At 44.2% G+C, this 16,360-nt stretch overlaps 1 protein-coding gene across 2 annotated transcripts in view; it reads left to right on the forward strand.

Moving 5' to 3' along the window:
- Positions 1-16,360, forward strand: part of slc17a7b (solute carrier family 17 member 7b) — a 45,464-nt gene that overhangs the window by 26,807 nt on the left and 2,297 nt on the right. The window contains exons 7-12 of one of the 2 annotated variants that reach the window (XM_017684576.2): positions 2,643-2,785; positions 5,439-5,588; positions 6,110-6,242; positions 6,400-6,510; positions 13,479-13,606; positions 15,413-15,482. In XM_017684576.2, coding sequence (XP_017540065.1) covers positions 2,643-2,785; positions 5,439-5,588; positions 6,110-6,242; positions 6,400-6,510; positions 13,479-13,606; positions 15,413-15,482 — 735 coding nt within the window. The remainder of the gene's footprint in view (positions 1-2,642; positions 2,786-5,438; positions 5,589-6,109; positions 6,243-6,399; positions 6,511-13,478; positions 13,607-15,412; positions 15,483-16,360) is intronic. The other variant, XM_037536713.1, reaches the window with a different exon arrangement.

A 16,360-nucleotide genomic window follows, 5' to 3' on the forward strand; every position in this document is an offset into this window, starting at 1 on the left:
GACCATCACTCATGGGTTTGAGTCTTCATGCATTGTAAAGTTCTGTGAAGTGTTTCTGCACTTCCCTGTCCATGAGGGTTGACATTGAGCTTTGGGTTTACATTTACATTTACAGCATTTAGCAGACGCACTGATCTAGAGCGACTTACAGGAAGAGCTCTGTCTGTCTACAGAAAGTCTCTCTGCTGGTTACCAGTAGGTTAGAGAGGAAGACGGTCCTGAGCTCAGATACTGATAGAAACACAGTCACTGATACAGAGAGAGAAGGAGCAGAGCTGAACACAGAACTCTGAGCCGTACAATACACTACACTACACTACAATACACTACAACACACTACACTACAATACACTACTCTACTATACACTACACTACAATACACTACACTAAACTACACTACAATACACTACACTACACTACACTACAATACAGTACAATACAGTGAATACCTAACTCAGTGCTGATTTAAGTGCTGTGTAAAGAGATGAGTCTTCAGTCTGCGTTTGAAGACCGTGAGAGACTCTGCTGTTCAGACAGCCAGTGGGAGTTCATTCCACCACCTGGGCTCCAGTACAGAGAACATTCTCCACGCTGGTCTTCCAAGCGCCTTGAAGGATGGCGGGTCAAGCCGAGCTGCACTCGAAGATCGAAGGGCTCGTGGTTCAGTTCAAGATTTCACCATTGCCATCAAGTCTGTAGGGGCCGGTCCATTTCTGGCTTTGTAGGCCAGCATTAGGGTTTAAATCTGATGCAGCTACAAGAAGCCAGTGAAGGGAGCGCAGCAGTGGGGTGACGTGGCTGAACTTGGGCAGATTGAAGACGAGCCGTGCTGCCGCATTCTGGATGAGCTGCAGAGGCTTGATGGTCTGCATGGGAAGACCAGCCAAGAGCGAGTTGCAGTAGTCAAGCCTTGAGATGACCAGAGACTGCACTAGCACCTGGGTGGCCTCTTGGGTGAGGAAGGGTCGGATCCTCCGGATGTTGTACAGGAGAAACCTGCATGACCGAGTCAGGTTCATGATGTGAGTCGAGAACGATAACTGGCCATCCAGAGTCACACCAAGACTTCTCGCCTCTACAGATGGAACAATCAGAGAGTTCTTGAATGAGATGGTGAGATCATGATGAGGACCTGTAGTTGCAGGGATGAATATCAGCTCAGTCTTGCTGGGATTGAGCTTCAGGTGATGAGCTGCCATCCATAAAGAGACGTCAGACAGGCATGCTGAGATGCGACTGGAAACCTGTGTGTCAGATGGAGAGAAAGAAAACATTAGTTGAGTATCATCAGCATAACAGAAGAGAAGAGAAGCCATGAGAAGATATTACATCACCAAGAGAGCTAGTGTAAAGAGAAAAGAGAAGAGGACCCAGGACCGGGCCTTGTGGGACACAAGTGGAGAGCCTGCATGGAGAGGCTGTGGACCTGTATATCACATCTGTATTTGTGTCCAGTGAGAGAAGAAAATGAATCAGGATGGGGAAGCGTGGTCAGGATACTTGAAGTGAAAGACAAGGAAGGAGTGAAGTGCAGGTTGTGTCAAGAGGAGGAGCATGAAGGGGTGGAATAGCGTAGAAGAGATGGATGTTTTGTGGGGAGAGATACAGTGACTGCATGGTACTCAAAGGAAAAAATTGAAAGATGAGAAAAAGCCAGTGGAGTGAAACGCCACTTTCGGGACGAAAGCAAACCTGTGCTACCACTCCTGCTGGACTGTCTTGGAGAATGGGAGAAGTGAAAGGCAGAGGACAGGGCTGCTGGAGTTGCCAAGTTCATGGGAGTGGACCTGGTCTCTGTCAACGCCAGAAAGTGCAGTGAATGAAGTCTGCCTTAATTAATGGCTTTAATTTTTAAACTTAATTTTATTGAAAACTACCAATCCGATCAACTCCAAACATACAGAGCACAAGTCACAGTGCCGAGACCTTCAGAATGCAGTTGGAATCAGTATTAGCAGTATTAATCACAGAAACGTGTGGAAGAAGAATTAGAAGTATGAGAGATAACAATAGAACTTCTTCAAGCACTCAAATAAAAAAACAAATGTGTCAAGCATGGGCAAACTGCATTAGGAAAGAGGAACAGTCACCTAAGATCATTAGAAGGAGACACCTCATGGAACGTTACAATGCATATTGGCTCACTAGACATGAAGCCCTGAGCGTTGAGTAGAAAACATTTAGTATGTTGGGTCACTTTTCAGGCTTTTTCCTGTATTTAAATATGTTAACAGTTGTAAGTCAAGCCAAAGGATCTCTTGGAACAATAGCTGCTGACAAAAGATGGACATGATCAAAGATCTACAATGGTATGAGCAACTGACTGCTTTGCCTTACTGTACAATAGCCAAGGAAGCTGAAGCTATGGTGCAAACAGCATTCCTTTGTAATAATACACTCAAAGGCACCGCTAAAAAAAATGAGTACTTTCATGAACACTAGCATAATTATGTCTTCCACAGCTTCTTCAATCACCAACCCTGAACTAAATGATCTCCATTTGGTTCAGCACATGCACTCCTAAGATGTTATGAAGGCAAAGTGTGGTTTATTCTTTAGAATAAGATTAAAACAATTCAGAACAGTAGCCCCATGTGTGATTTTGGGATTAACTGGTACACTGTGTGTCTGTATGTCTGTAGGTAGCTTTGGGATCTGCTGGTATATGTTCTGGATTCTGGTCTCCTATGAGAGTCCGGCTGCTCACCCCACCATCACGCCTGAGGAGAGGAAATACATTGAAGAGGCCATTGGAGAGTCCGCTGGTCTCCTCAACCCACTCACGGTATATACACATATGTGCATATACACACACGCTAACCCCATCATTCCAAATGTCCAGTATACTGGACATTTTCTCTTGGGTATTCTAGCTTTATAGAATAGGTTGGGCAAAGGGTTATGGTTTGGGGTTGATGGTTGAGCTTAGGGTTATTATTTAGGGTTGAAGGTTGCTTTGGGGTTGGGCTTAGGGTTATGGTTTGGAGTTGATGGTTGGGCTTAGGGTTATGGTTTGGGCTTGATGGCTGAGATTTAGGTTATCATTTAAGGCTGAAGGTTAGGTTTGGGGTTGTAGTTTGAGGGTGGGGGTCGTAGTTTGAGGCTGGGGGTTGCAGTTTGAGGCTGAGGGTTGGGTATAGGATTGTAGTTTGGGGTTGTGGGTTAGATTTAGGTGGTACTTTAAGGTTGGGGGTTGGGTTTGTAGTTATAGTTTGAGGTTGGGGGTTGGAACTTAGGGTGTAGAGTTGGGGATTGGGTTTTGGATTTGGTTGTGGTTGGCTTAGTGGTAATTTTTCACCAAATCGTAAGCTTGACAAATAAGGGTAACTTTAATGGTGAGGTTTGGGGTTGATGGTTGGGCATAGGGTTAAGGTTTGGGTTTTATGATTGAGCATGGGGTTATGGTTTGGGGTTGATGGTTGAGCATGGGGTTATGGTTTGGGGTTGATGGTTGAGCATGGGGTTATGGTTTGGGGTTGAAGGTTGGGCACTGGGTTATGGTTTGGGGTTGAAGGTTGAGCATGAGGTTATGGTTTGGGGTTGAAGGTTGAGCATGAGGTTATGGTTTGGGGTTGAAGGTTGGGCATGGGGTTATGGTTTGGGGTTGAAGGTTGGGCATTGGGTTATGGTTTGGGGTTGAAGGTTGAGCATGAGGTTATGGTTTGGGGTTGAAGGTTGGGCATGAGGTTATGGTTTGGGGTTGAAGATTGGGCATGGGGTTATGGTTTGGGGTTGAAGGGTAGGCATGGGGTTATGGTTTGGATTTTATGGTTGAGTGTGGGTTATGGTTTGGGGTTGATGGTTGAGCGTGGGGTTATGGTTTGGGGTTGAAGGTTGAGCATGGGGTTATGGTTTGGGGTTGAAGGTTGGGCATGGGGTTATGGTTTGGGGTTGAAAGTTGGGTATAGGGTTATGGTTTAGCCTTGATGGTTGGGCATGGGTTTGATTTTTGGGCATGGGGTTATCGTTTGGGGTTGATGGTTGGGTGTGGGGTTATGGTTTGGGGTTGAGGGTTGGGCATTGGGTTATGGTTTGGGGTTGAAGGTTGGGTATAGGGTTATGGTTTGAGGTTTAAGGTTGGGCACGGGGTTATGGTTTGGGGTTGAAGGTGGTTGGGCATAGGGTTATGGTTTGTGTTTCATGGTTGGGCATGGGGTTGTTATTTGTGCTTCATGGGCATTATGTGATTCATGGGGTTATGGCTGGGGTTGAAGGTGGGTATAGGTTCATGGTTTGAGGTTGAGGGTTGGGCATGGGGTTATGGTTTGGGGTTGAGGGTTGGGCATGGGGTTATGGTTTGGGGTTGAAGGTTGGGCATGGGGTTATGGTTTGGGGTTGAATGTTGGGCATTGGGTTATGGTTTGGGGTTGAAGGTTGGGTATAGGGTTATGGTTTGAGGTTGAAGGTTGGGCACGGGGTTATAATTTGGGGTTGAAGGTGGTTGGGCATGGGGTTATGGTTTGGGGTTCAATGTTGGGCATGGGGTTATGGTTTGGGGTTGAAGGTTGGGCATGGGATTATGGTTTGAGGTTGAAGGTTGGGCATGGGGTTATGGTTTGGGGTTGAATGTTGGGCATGGGGTTGTGGTTTGGGGTTGAATGTTGGGCATGGGGTTGTTATGGTTTGGGGTTGAATGTTGGGCATGGGGTTGTGGTTTGGGGTTGAATGTTGGGCATGGGGTTATGGTTTGGGGTTGATGGTTGGACATGGGGTTATGGTTTGGGGTTGAATGTTGGGCATGGGGTTATGGTTTGGGGTTGAATGTTGGGCATGGGGTTATGGTTTGGGGTTGAATGTTGGGCTTGGGGTTGAAGGTTGGGCATGGGATTATGGTTTGTGGTTGAAGGTTGGGCATGGGATTATGGTTTAAGGTTGAAGGTGGGTACAGGGTTATGGTTTGGGGTTGATGGTTGGGCATGGGGTTATGGTTTGGGGTTGAAGGTTGGGCATGAGGTTATGGTTTGGGGTTGAAGGTTGGGCATGGGATTATGGTTTAAGGTTGAAGGTGGGTACAGGGTTATGGTTTGGGGTTGATGGTTGGGCATGGGATTATGGTTTGGGGTTGAAGGTTGGGCATGGGATTATGGTTTAAGGTTGAAGGTGGGTACAGGGTTATGGTTTGGGGTTGATGGTTGGGCATGGGGTTATGGTTTGGGGTTGAAGGTTGGGCATGAGGTTATGGTTTGGGGTTGATGGTTGGGAGCTTAGGGGGTAGAGTTGGGGATTTGGTTGGGGTTGGGTCTTGGTGGTAATTTGCTAGTTGGTTCTCAGGCAGCTGTTGATCAAAATGACCTCAGCAGAGCTGCCAGAAACTTTTAAGCTTGACAAATAAAGGTGAGTTTGCTGGTGAAACTTTTGAGGGGGGGGGTGATTATTGTGTCCTCTCTTGGTTGCATTATGATGATAATCATCATGATCAAGTTTTTTTCTCTGTGTAGAAATTCAACACTCCCTGGAGGAAGTTCTTCACCTCCATGCCCGTGTATGCCATCATTGTGGCAAACTTCTGCCGGAGCTGGACCTTCTATCTGCTGCTCATCAGCCAGCCAGCGTACTTTGAGGAAGTGTTCGGCTTTGAGATTAGCAAGGTCACAAAGACTGGCGAGCACTCAGCTTACTAGCTCTAAGGAGATCAACAACATGACACACACACACACACACACACACACACACATGCTGCATTCATCTGCTTTCACAATTACTACAAAAAAAAACATAAAAACAAAAAATAAACAGCTTGAGTCAAGGTACTCTCTAAAAACGTATGAATCTGGTGAAGGCCACAGGCTAAAGCCTGACAATTTTAATGAAATAGATAAATTAAGAGTTTTTAGAGACTTACATCTTTTGGTATGATTAGAATTATCCTAAATACATTTCAAACCTTAAAGTTGCACATCCGTTAATGACTGTTACCTTTTATTGTGCTGTAAAAAGGATGGTCTCAGTGGTTGGTTTTAACAAATGCAACTTTTTTGTTAGTCATCAGCAACAGATATTTTTGCTTACTTTTTTCCCTACATTTTTTTTGATGCTTTGTTATTACAACTTCACAATTACAAAATGGACGTATCCAAGGAGCAAATGAATAGAGAAACTCTCTCTGCAGGTGGGTATCCTCTCAGCTCTCCCCCACCTGGTGATGACCATCGTGGTGCCTATTGGAGGTCAGCTGGCTGACTATCTGCGCTCTAACAACATCATGAGCACCACCAATGTCCGCAAGCTCATGAACTGTGGTGGTGAGAGCTTCTGCATGTTTTTTTCAGGGCATGCATGTATTTGCATATGTGTGTTGTGCATATCTTATGCACAAAAGCATGCGTTCAGAACTTGCTGAGAACATGGAGCATCGTTTGTATACTGCTGTTGAAGATGTTATGGTCTCTGTACTTGTAGGATTTGGGCTGGAGGCTACGTTCCTGCTGGTGGTTGGCTTTTCTCATACTAAGGGCGTGGCCATCTCTTTCCTCGTACTGGCTGTGGGATTCAGTGGCTTTGCTATCTCAGGTAAGGCCATATTTGTATGTGTGTTTTCATATTGCCCTTATATGCTGAGTCCCTAAGTTACAGGAAGGCTATGGAGAACCAACAGCAAATAATCAGTTAGTCAACAGAAAATCAATCATGCAGGGTGAACACAAAAGAACATCAGGCATTGGATGATTGAGGAGCAACAAATATAGGCAGCAGGTACAAAATAGACAGGAGCTTTTACAATCTTTAGAGGGGGTTGGAGTGAGACTCATAATTCATAGTACATTGTTTAGAAATGGTAGGCTTTTTGTCCTGCAATATACAGACTAATGATTATTTGCTAAGCTATGCTGGTTGAAGACTGGGTTTGGGGTTAAGATGAGGGTTTAGGTTTTTTTGAGAGGAGATGCAGAGTGAAGATTTGGAATTGAGAAAATGGTGTGGGCTTTTAAGATAAGAAAAAAGGAATATGAATCAGTCTACACTTTGCGGACATCTACACTATTAAAGAATATGGATTTAGATGCCTCATAAAGTGTCTGACTACAGCATCATTAATAAAGTTTGTGCTATTAGGTTGAGCTATATTTGGATGGTCATACATTTAGATGTCTGTTGATGCCCACTGACCTAATTTCAGCTGGCCAGTTAAACTACCCTGATCAGACTTCACAGCATTACTGCCATCACTGCCTTGGAACTGTCAGATCCCTGTGGTCCTGACTTAGTGATTTCAGACATATGCATCCATTTAAAGGTTGGACAGTCACCAGACATCTTATGCAGATCTTTGATTAGAGAGATAATCTGATTGATTATTAAGCTGTACTCTTTCAGCAGCAGGGTTGAGGTGAGGACTGAGAGCCTTACATTGGTCAAAAATGTAGGTCTGTAATTTTGTAGAATTTGGCCAACCATGTAAACTCAACACTGATTGGTCAGGTTTGTGAATGTGCAGGGCATTGTTGATGTCATTTTGATGTGGTTTTGGATGCTCTGACTCAGATTTGCATGTCTACTTACTTTATTATATAAATATTATTTGTTAAAAGGCGGTGCGGTGACATGGTGGGTAGCGCTGTCACCTCAGAGCAAGGAGGGCCTGGGTTCGATTCCCTGGCCGGTTGACCAGGGTCCTCTCTGTGTGGAGTTTGGATGTTCTCCCCGTGTCTGCGTGGGTTTCCTCCGGGTTCTCCGGTTTCCTCCCACAGTCCAAAGACATGTAGTCAGGCCAATTGGTTACATTGCCCCTGGGTGTGAGTGACTGTCTGTGTCTGTCTGTTTGCCCTGCGATGGACTGGCGACCTGTCCAGGGTGTATCCTGCCTTCTGCCTGATGACCGCTGGGATCGGCTCCAGCACCCCCCCGCGACCCTGACGGAGAAGCGGCTTAGAAAATGTGTGTAGGTAGTTGGTCCCTGTCGGGGCTGTAATCCTCGACCCGGTGGTGGACACCCCAGATGAGAGACACTGTCAAGCTGAAGAAGGAGTCCTACCGGGCATGGTTGGTCTGTGGGACACCGGAGACAGCTGGCAGGTATCGACATGCCAAGTGATCTGCAGCTTCAGTCGTCGCCAAGGCAAAAACCCGGGTGTGGGAGGAGTTTGGTGAGGTTTTGGAAAGTGACTAAGTCTGCTCCGCAAAGATTCTGGCAAACCGTCAGGCGACTCAGAAGGGGAAAGCAGTGTGCCACTAGCACTGTATATAGTGGAGATGGTGTGCTGCTGACTTCGAATGAAGACATCATTGGGCGGTGGAAGGAATACTTTGAGGACCTTTTCAATCCCACCGACACGTTCTCCAGTGAGGAGTTAGAGTCTGGGGACATGTGAATAGGCTTGTCTAAGCCAAAGTCGCTAAGGTAGTTAAAAAGCTCCTTGGTGGCAAGGCTGCAAGGGTGGATGAGATCCGTCCAGAGTTCCTCAAGGCTCTGGATGTTGTGGGGCTGTCTTGGCTGACACGCCTTTTCAACATTGCGTGGACATCGGGGGCGGTGCCACTGGATTGGCAGACTGGGGTGGTGGTGCCTCTTTTTAAAAAGGGGGACCGGAGGGTGTGTTCCAACTACAGGGGAATCACACTCCTCAGCCTCCCTGGTAAGGTCTATACAGGGGTACTGGAGAAGAGAGTCTGGCTTATAGTCGAACCTCGGATTCAGGAGGAGCAGTGCGGGTTCTGCCCTGGTCGTGGAACACTGGACCAACTCTTCACCCTCTCCAGGATTCTGGAGGATTCATGGGAAAACAGTCCACATGTGCTTTGTGGATTTGGAGAAGGCATTCACCTGTGTTCCCCAGGGTATTCTGTGGGAGCAAGCAAGCAAAATTTATTTAAATAGCGCTTTTTACAACAGGTGTTATCACAAAGCAGCTTTACAAAACCATCAGTATTACAGAGAGAAGAGAAAAGAGAAGAAAAGAAAATCCAGGTCCGAGCCCCCATGAGCGTTGCCAGCGGCAACGGTGGCAAGGAAAAACTCCCTAAAAGAGGAAGAAACCTTGAGAGGAACCAAGACTCAGAAGGGGAACCCATCCTCCTACGGTCGACGCCGGATAGCAAACATTATTAGTATGAAATTTTAGAGTAAAGTGGGAATAGAAAGATCTGAGGGTGAGGACTGCACAGCACTGTACAGCAAGAAGCTCAGTGGTGGTCAAACCGGTCAACAGCATCAGACGCACAGGATGGGCAGCTGATCAGCTCGGCAGAGAAAGGAAAGAAAAACACAGAGTCAGTTCTGTAAAGAGTGACTGACCACAGATTACAGTAAAACAGAGCAGCACAGACTCCAGCAGGTCCAGACCTGACAGGGAAGACTAGTCACCAAATGCTTGACTGTACAAATAAGTTTTTAGCCTAGACTTAATGTTTAGGGCTGTGTCTGATTCCCGAACATTAGCAGGAAGATTATTCCAGAGCTGGGGGGCTTTGTATGAGAAAGCTCTCCCCCCTGATGTAACTTTATTAATTCTAAGTACCAGTAGTGAGCAGCACCTTGTGATCTAAGTGATGGTTCATAGTGGGAGAGAAGGTCACTCAGGTACTGAGGGGCGAGTCCGTTTAGAGCTTTATAGGTCAGTAATAGGATTTTATAATCAATGCGAAATTTAACTGGTAACCAGTGCAGGGCTGATAAAACTGGACTAATATGGTTGAACTTTCTGGTTCTTGTGAGACTCTGGCTGCAGCGTTCTGGACCAGCTGAAGCTTGTTAAGGCTTTTGCTGGGACATCCAGACAGCAGGGCATTACAATAATCTAGCCTTGAAGTAATGAATGCATGAACTATTTCTGCATCCTGTAGAGATAATGCATTTCTTTATTTAGTTATTGCGGAGATGCAGGAAAGCTGTTCTAGTGATATTAGTTATATGTGTGTCGAAGGACAGATCAGCGTCTATCACAACACCGATATTTTTAACAGATAGGCTTGATGAAACTGAGAGATTGTTAAGTTTTAGTGTTGAGTTAGACAGTCTGTGTCTGTTTCTGGCTAATTTTGAACCAAGATGCAGGACCTCTGTTTTATCTGAGTTAAGTAGCAGAAAATTTCTTGACATCCTGTCTTTTATGTCTTTTACACAGTCCTCAATCTTGCCAAGTTTAATTTTATCATCCAGTTTGCTTGATATATATAACTGGGTGTCATCGGCATAGCAGTGGAAATTTATGCCGTGTTTACTCATAATGGTGCCTAATGGTAGCATATATGTTGTGAATAATATAGGTCCTAAAACAGGTGCTTCAGGAGTACAGGGTACATGGCTCTTTGCTACGAGCCATTCAGGCCCTGTACAAACAAAGCAGGAGTTTGGTTTGCATGGCCAGCAGTAAGTCAGACTCGTTCCCAGTGAGAGTTGGACTCCGTCAGGGCTGCCCTTTGTCACTGATTCTATTCATAATTTTTATGGATAGAATTTCTAGGTGCAGTCAGGGGATGAATGGTGTCCGGTTTGGTGACCTCAAGGTCACATCACTACTGTTTGCAGATGATGTGGTCCTATTGGAGACATCAGGCCGTGAACTTCAGCTTTTTGCTGGATTGGTTTGCAGCCGAGTGTGAAGGATGTGAATCAGTACCTCCAAATCTGAGGCCATGGTTCTCAGGCGGAAAAGGGTGGAGAGCCCTCTCTGGGTCGGGGATGAGCTCTTGCCTCAAGTGGAGGAGTTTAAGTATCTCTGTGTCTTGTTCACAAGTGATGGTAAAAGGGAGCGGGAGATTGACAGGCGGATTGGTGTTGGGTCAGCAGTGATGCGGGCTCTTTACCGGTCTGTTGTGGTAAAGAAAGAGCTGAGCCACAAGGCAAAGCTCTCGATTTACCGGTCGATCTACGTTCCCACCCTCACCTATGGTCATGAGCTTTGGGTAATGACCGAAAGAACGAGATCACAAATACAAGCGGCCGAAATGAGTTTCCTCCACAGGGTGTCTGGACTCTCCCTTAGAGATAGGGTGAGAAGTTTGGTCACCCAGGAGGGACTCGGAGTAGAGCCGCTGCTTCTCCACGTTGAGAGGAGTCAGCTCAGGTGGTTCGGGCATCTGGTTAGGATGCCTCCTGGACGCCTCCCTTGGGAGGTGTCACAGGCAAGTCCACCCGGGAGGAGACCCCAGGGAAGACCCAGGACATGCTGGCGTGACTATGTCGCCCAGCTGGCCTGGGTGCGGCTCGGAATCCCCTGCCCGGTGAGCTAGTGGAAGTGGCTGGAGAAAGGGATGTCTGGGCCTCATTGCTTAGGATGCTGCCCCTGCGACCCGAATCCTGGAGAAATGGAAAATGATGGATGGATGGATGGATGGATGGATGGATGGATGGATGGATGCATGGATGGATAGTATTATATGGGGATGTGTTGAGTGATTACTAAAGAGCTCATTGGTTTTAATTCAGTGCAATCTGCCATGTTTGTAAATTTTACTGTCTGCTATGTAATAATTCTGGAGTGAATTACCTTTTATAATTCTCCAAACTCAGTCCTGCTCAACTGCTCAGGAATATAATGACAAAACCTACTGATAAAAATGGACGAGGCTGAAGTTGGTTTCCTATTCACTGAATTTTCTCATTTCACCCTAAATGGTGCAGCATTTTCTTATTTGGACTGATTTCTTATTCACCAGCTTTTTGTCCAAATAAAAAAAACTGCACTACTTAATGTGGAAAGAGAAACCTGAAACAAGAAGCTGGCTAATTAGAAGCAGACTTCATCTTCATAGAAAATGGTGCATCCCTTTTTTGTGAAGATGAGTCTATCAGCTAAACTGAAGTTTGATTTTGTGAAGATTTGAGGTTTGGATGATAGTGAACGTTTGAAGTTTGGATGATAATGAATGTTTGAGGTTTGGTTGATAGTGAACATTTGAGTTTTGGATGATAGTGAACGTTTGAGGTTTGGATGATAGTGAACGTTTGAGGTTTGGATGATAGTGAACGTTTGAGGTTTGGATGATAGTGAATATTTGAGGATTGGATGATAATGAACGTTTGAGGTTTGGATGATAGTGAACATTTGAGGTTTGATGATAGGGAGGGTTTGAGGTTGGGATGATAGTGAATGTTTCAGTTTTGGATGATAGGGAATGTTTCAGTTTTGGATGATAGGGAGGGTTTGAGATTTTGATGATAGTGAAGTTTTGAGGTTTCGATGATAGTGAGGGTTTGAGTTTTAGATCAAAGTGAGGGTTTGAGTTTTGGATGATAGTGAGGGTTTGAGTTTTGGATGATAGTGCGGGTTTGAGTTTTGGATGATAGTGAGGGTTTGAGATTTAGATGATAGTGAGGGTTTGAGATTTAGATGATAGTGAGGGTTTGAGATTTAGATGATAGTGAGGGTTTGAGATTTAGATGATAGTGAGGGTTTGAGATTTAGATGATAGTGAGGGTTTGAGATTTAGATGATAGTGAGGGTTTGAAGTGTGGATGATAGGGAGGGTTTGAGATTTGGATGATAGGGAGGGTTTGAGTTTTGGATGATAGTGAGGGTTTGAGATTTAGATGATAGTGAGGGTTTGAAGTGTGGATGATAGGGAGGGTTTGAGTTTTGGATGATAGTGAGGGTTTGAGATTTAGATGATAGTGAGGGTTTGAAGTGTGGATGATAGGGAGGGTTTGAGATTTGGATGATAGGGAGGGTTTGAGTTTTGGATGATAGTGAGGGTTTGAGATTTAGATGATAGTGAGGGTTTGAAGTGTGGATGATAGGGAGGGTTTGAGTTTTGGATGATAGGGAGGGTTTGAGATTTGGATGATGGTGAGGGTTTGAGATTTAGATGATAGTGAGGGTTTGAGATTTGGATGATAGGGAGGGTTTGAGATTTGGATGATAGGGAGGGTTTGAGTTTTGGATGATGGTGAGGGTTTGAAGTGTAGATGATAGTGAGGGTTTGAGTTAGATATCTGGAAGCCTTGGAAGCCTGTAATGTAGGAACTACTTGTCTCTTGCATCCTACATTGATATGGCTCTGTTATGTGTTAGAATGGAGTAAAGGGGCACTGTGTCCACTAGTGGCTGAGCTAAAATTGCTTTATTGTGAAAAACCACAAAACAACAGTTGAAAAGAATACTTTTTATGCAACAGCAGTTAAACAGCAAGAAGTTAAATCTCAACTTGTGGTAACTTGGATGAGAGAACAATTCCTATTTTTTGAGTATTTTTAGTTTTTGAGACTAAAAAATGTGAAGTGTCTGTAGTTTGAACCTGATTCTAGTGGTAACTGTGTGAAAGCAACACAGCCTGGCTGGTGGAGAAATACATTTCTGTGGGGTTTTTGTTTTTAGATTTGAGTGTTCAGCTTTAACGAGAGAAATTCATCACGGATTTTATTTTGAATTATTTATCTGCTGGTCACTTTTTTGGCAAACATTTGCATGTGCATCCCAGTAATGTACCGTTTGTGGGCTGCAGGTTTGGATCATGCAAAGCCTGACCATCAGCTTTAGACGTATGCTGGTTATGTTCCAACTCTTGAGTTAAGACTAATGAATGTGCCTCTTTCTCTGCAGGGTTTAACGTGAATCATTTAGATATTGCTCCTCGGTATGCCAGCATCCTGATGGGTATCTCTAATGGAGTGGGAACTCTGTCAGGGATGGTGTGCCCATTGATTGTGGGTGCCATGACTAAACATAAGGTACATACACGAACATACACACCCAAGACCAAAAGAATCATACACATGGACATACACTTATTGTCATTGTTCAGACAAAACCTTGTATCTACATTTTAATTGATGGCTTGCAAAATTTGAAAACTCCAACTTATCTTTACTTTCTGCATATTTCATGATGAAAATTATTGATGGTAGATAAATTATTATATTTATTATTATTATTATTAAGAGCTGTCATCAGTTCTGACTCCTGGCTACCATATGGACAGTGTTTCTGCAGAATTTTATGTCTTCTGTTTGGGTCTTCAGGCTGTCTTAATGGCAGGTTCATCAGGAGGGTATCAGTCCGTCTTGTCGATGTTTATCTTCTTCCTCTTCTTCCTTTAACTCTACCAAGCCTAATGCTCTTTTCCAGCAAATTGGTTCTTCTTATAATCTATCCAAAATAAGAGCTTTGGCTTGTTTGGCTGTCATTCAGGCTTGATTTGCTCAGGAATCTACTTGTTTGTTTTCTTTGCCAAAGAATGTGCTCTTAAAAGTCCAACACCAAAGTATTCTTGCTTTTTTACTGTCCAGTTTTTACAGTTAATCTTCAATCCTCATCCAACTCCAGTCCTGCTTCTCTCATTCTATGTTCTGTATACATGTTAAACAGGTGTGGTGACAGTGGGCAGCCTTGTCTTGCTCCTTCGCCAATGTGGAATCTGCCCGTTTGGAATCAGTTCATTTGTTTTATGGTTGACACAGTCAAAGGCTTAGTCAATGAAACTCAATTTGGCTTTTTCAATTATCCAGTGTACATCAGCAATGACATTGCTTCCTTCTGTGCCTTTCCTGAATTCCTCTTACATATCTGCCAGTGTCCGTGTAAGGTTCAAGTCGTTGTTAATCTTTGATTAATGATCTCTGCGTTGCATTGAATGGCACAGAGTTCGGTGTTTAACTCTTTTCTCTCTGTATCAACAGTGACTGTGTTTCTAGCAGTATCTGAGCTCAGGACTGTCTTTCTCTGTAAGCTACTGGTAACTAGCAGAGAGACTTTCTGTAGACAGACAAAGTGCTTCTTTTAAGTCACACTGGATCAGAGCGTCTGCTAAATGCTGTAAATGTAAATCTTGATTTTTCTTGATTTTACTGATATGAGTCAATGTGTTCATAAATGTGTACGCTGAGTTCTTCATCAGCGTTTATTCACTATTTATTCTAAAAGGGCTCTTATTGTGAAGGTAGAGCTGGACAACAGGCCTTGCATATCTGTACAGCGTGGCCGTGGCCAATTCAAATCAAATAGTGCAGAATCTGTGCGTCCGCCTCAATAGTGGAACTGCTACTGCATTATGGTTTACACACTCTTTCTTGTCTTGCTTCTTTGGTATTAGGACACCAACTAACTCTTCCAATCTGCTGGCCACTGAGCAGTTTTCCTTAAAAGTGATGAATGGTTTTTTCTTTCTCTGGCAAAGCTCCTGTTTTGGAGATGTGGTGTTTTGTCTCAACAGTGATGAAATGCACATACAGACACATACGACATGTCAGAGTTCATATTACCTCCAGGACCGTGTTCTGATAAACAGTGTGCTCCCTGCAGTGTTTGGCTTTTCCCATGATGCTCTGCAGCTGTCTGTTTCATCTCTCTTTCAGAGTCTGTCCCTCATTCTGTTACCTCTCTCTCTCTCTCATGGTAACCATACTAACTGTCCCTCTGTTTCTCTCATTTATCACTAACTTCCTGTAACACACACATACTCCTCCTTCTCTCTCTCTCTCTCTCTCTCTCTATGTCTCTCTCTCTCTCTCTCTCTCTCTCTCTCTCTCTCTCTGTAGACTCGAGAGGAGTGGCAGTATGTGTTTCTCATTGCTTCCTTGGTTCATTATGGCGGTGTTATCTTCTATGGTGTGTATTTCTGTCTCTTCTTTCTTTCTTTCTTTCTTTCTTTCTTTCTTTCTTTCTTTCTTTCTTTCTTTCTTTCTTTCTTTCTTTCTTTCTTTCTTTCTTTCTTTCTTTCTTTCTTTCTTTCTTTCTTTCTTCCTCTATTTTTCCTTTGGCCCATAAATCATTACGCTTTAGTTCCTCCGTGGATCTGAAAGATTTATCTGAAATGTTCCCCTTTTGATTTGCTTCTTCAGGTATGTAACATCTAGCCAATTGTGTGTTTTCATATAACAGAGTGATGACATCAGTGACATCCATTTGGAGAACCACACCGCCATCATGTCCTCGCAGATCTGTCAGGGTCTATTAAAAATAGCTTTAGGAGAACCGTTATAGGACATGCAGCGTTAGCCTTTGGAATATCGTCACTGTGCATTTTCATTCATTTTCATTTTACTACATCATTTGAACACAGCAGCTGCCTTTACCACTGTGGGAAAATTTCATGATGAATGGGCCAAAATTTCTTATAAACAATTCCTTGGCCTTAAATTCCATTGAAAGGAAAGAACGAGGGGGGTGGGGGGTAGAGCGGGTAGGGCGGGTAGGGCAAGTGGACATTTGACCCACCACTTTGCATACTTCTGTGGTGATGTCCCACTACTCTTGAGCTCAAGATGTTTACAAGGAAAAAAAGATCTCCAAGATCTCGTTTTCTCTCAAAACAGATTACCTAACTCTAATATATCTTGTCCAACCAATCAGGAGTTCATTTAGATCACCGTCCCCCACTCGCTTGCGGTTCTCCTCTCCCCAGAGGGATAAGCACATGCCATAAGCATTTGTTTACGTACTGCAAACCTGATGCTTTCATATGATTTTCTTAATATGCTAATACA

Source organism: Pygocentrus nattereri, chromosome 3 (genome assembly GCF_015220715.1).
Source record: "Pygocentrus nattereri isolate fPygNat1 chromosome 3, fPygNat1.pri, whole genome shotgun sequence".
NCBI lineage: Eukaryota > Metazoa > Chordata > Actinopteri > Characiformes > Serrasalmidae > Pygocentrus > Pygocentrus nattereri.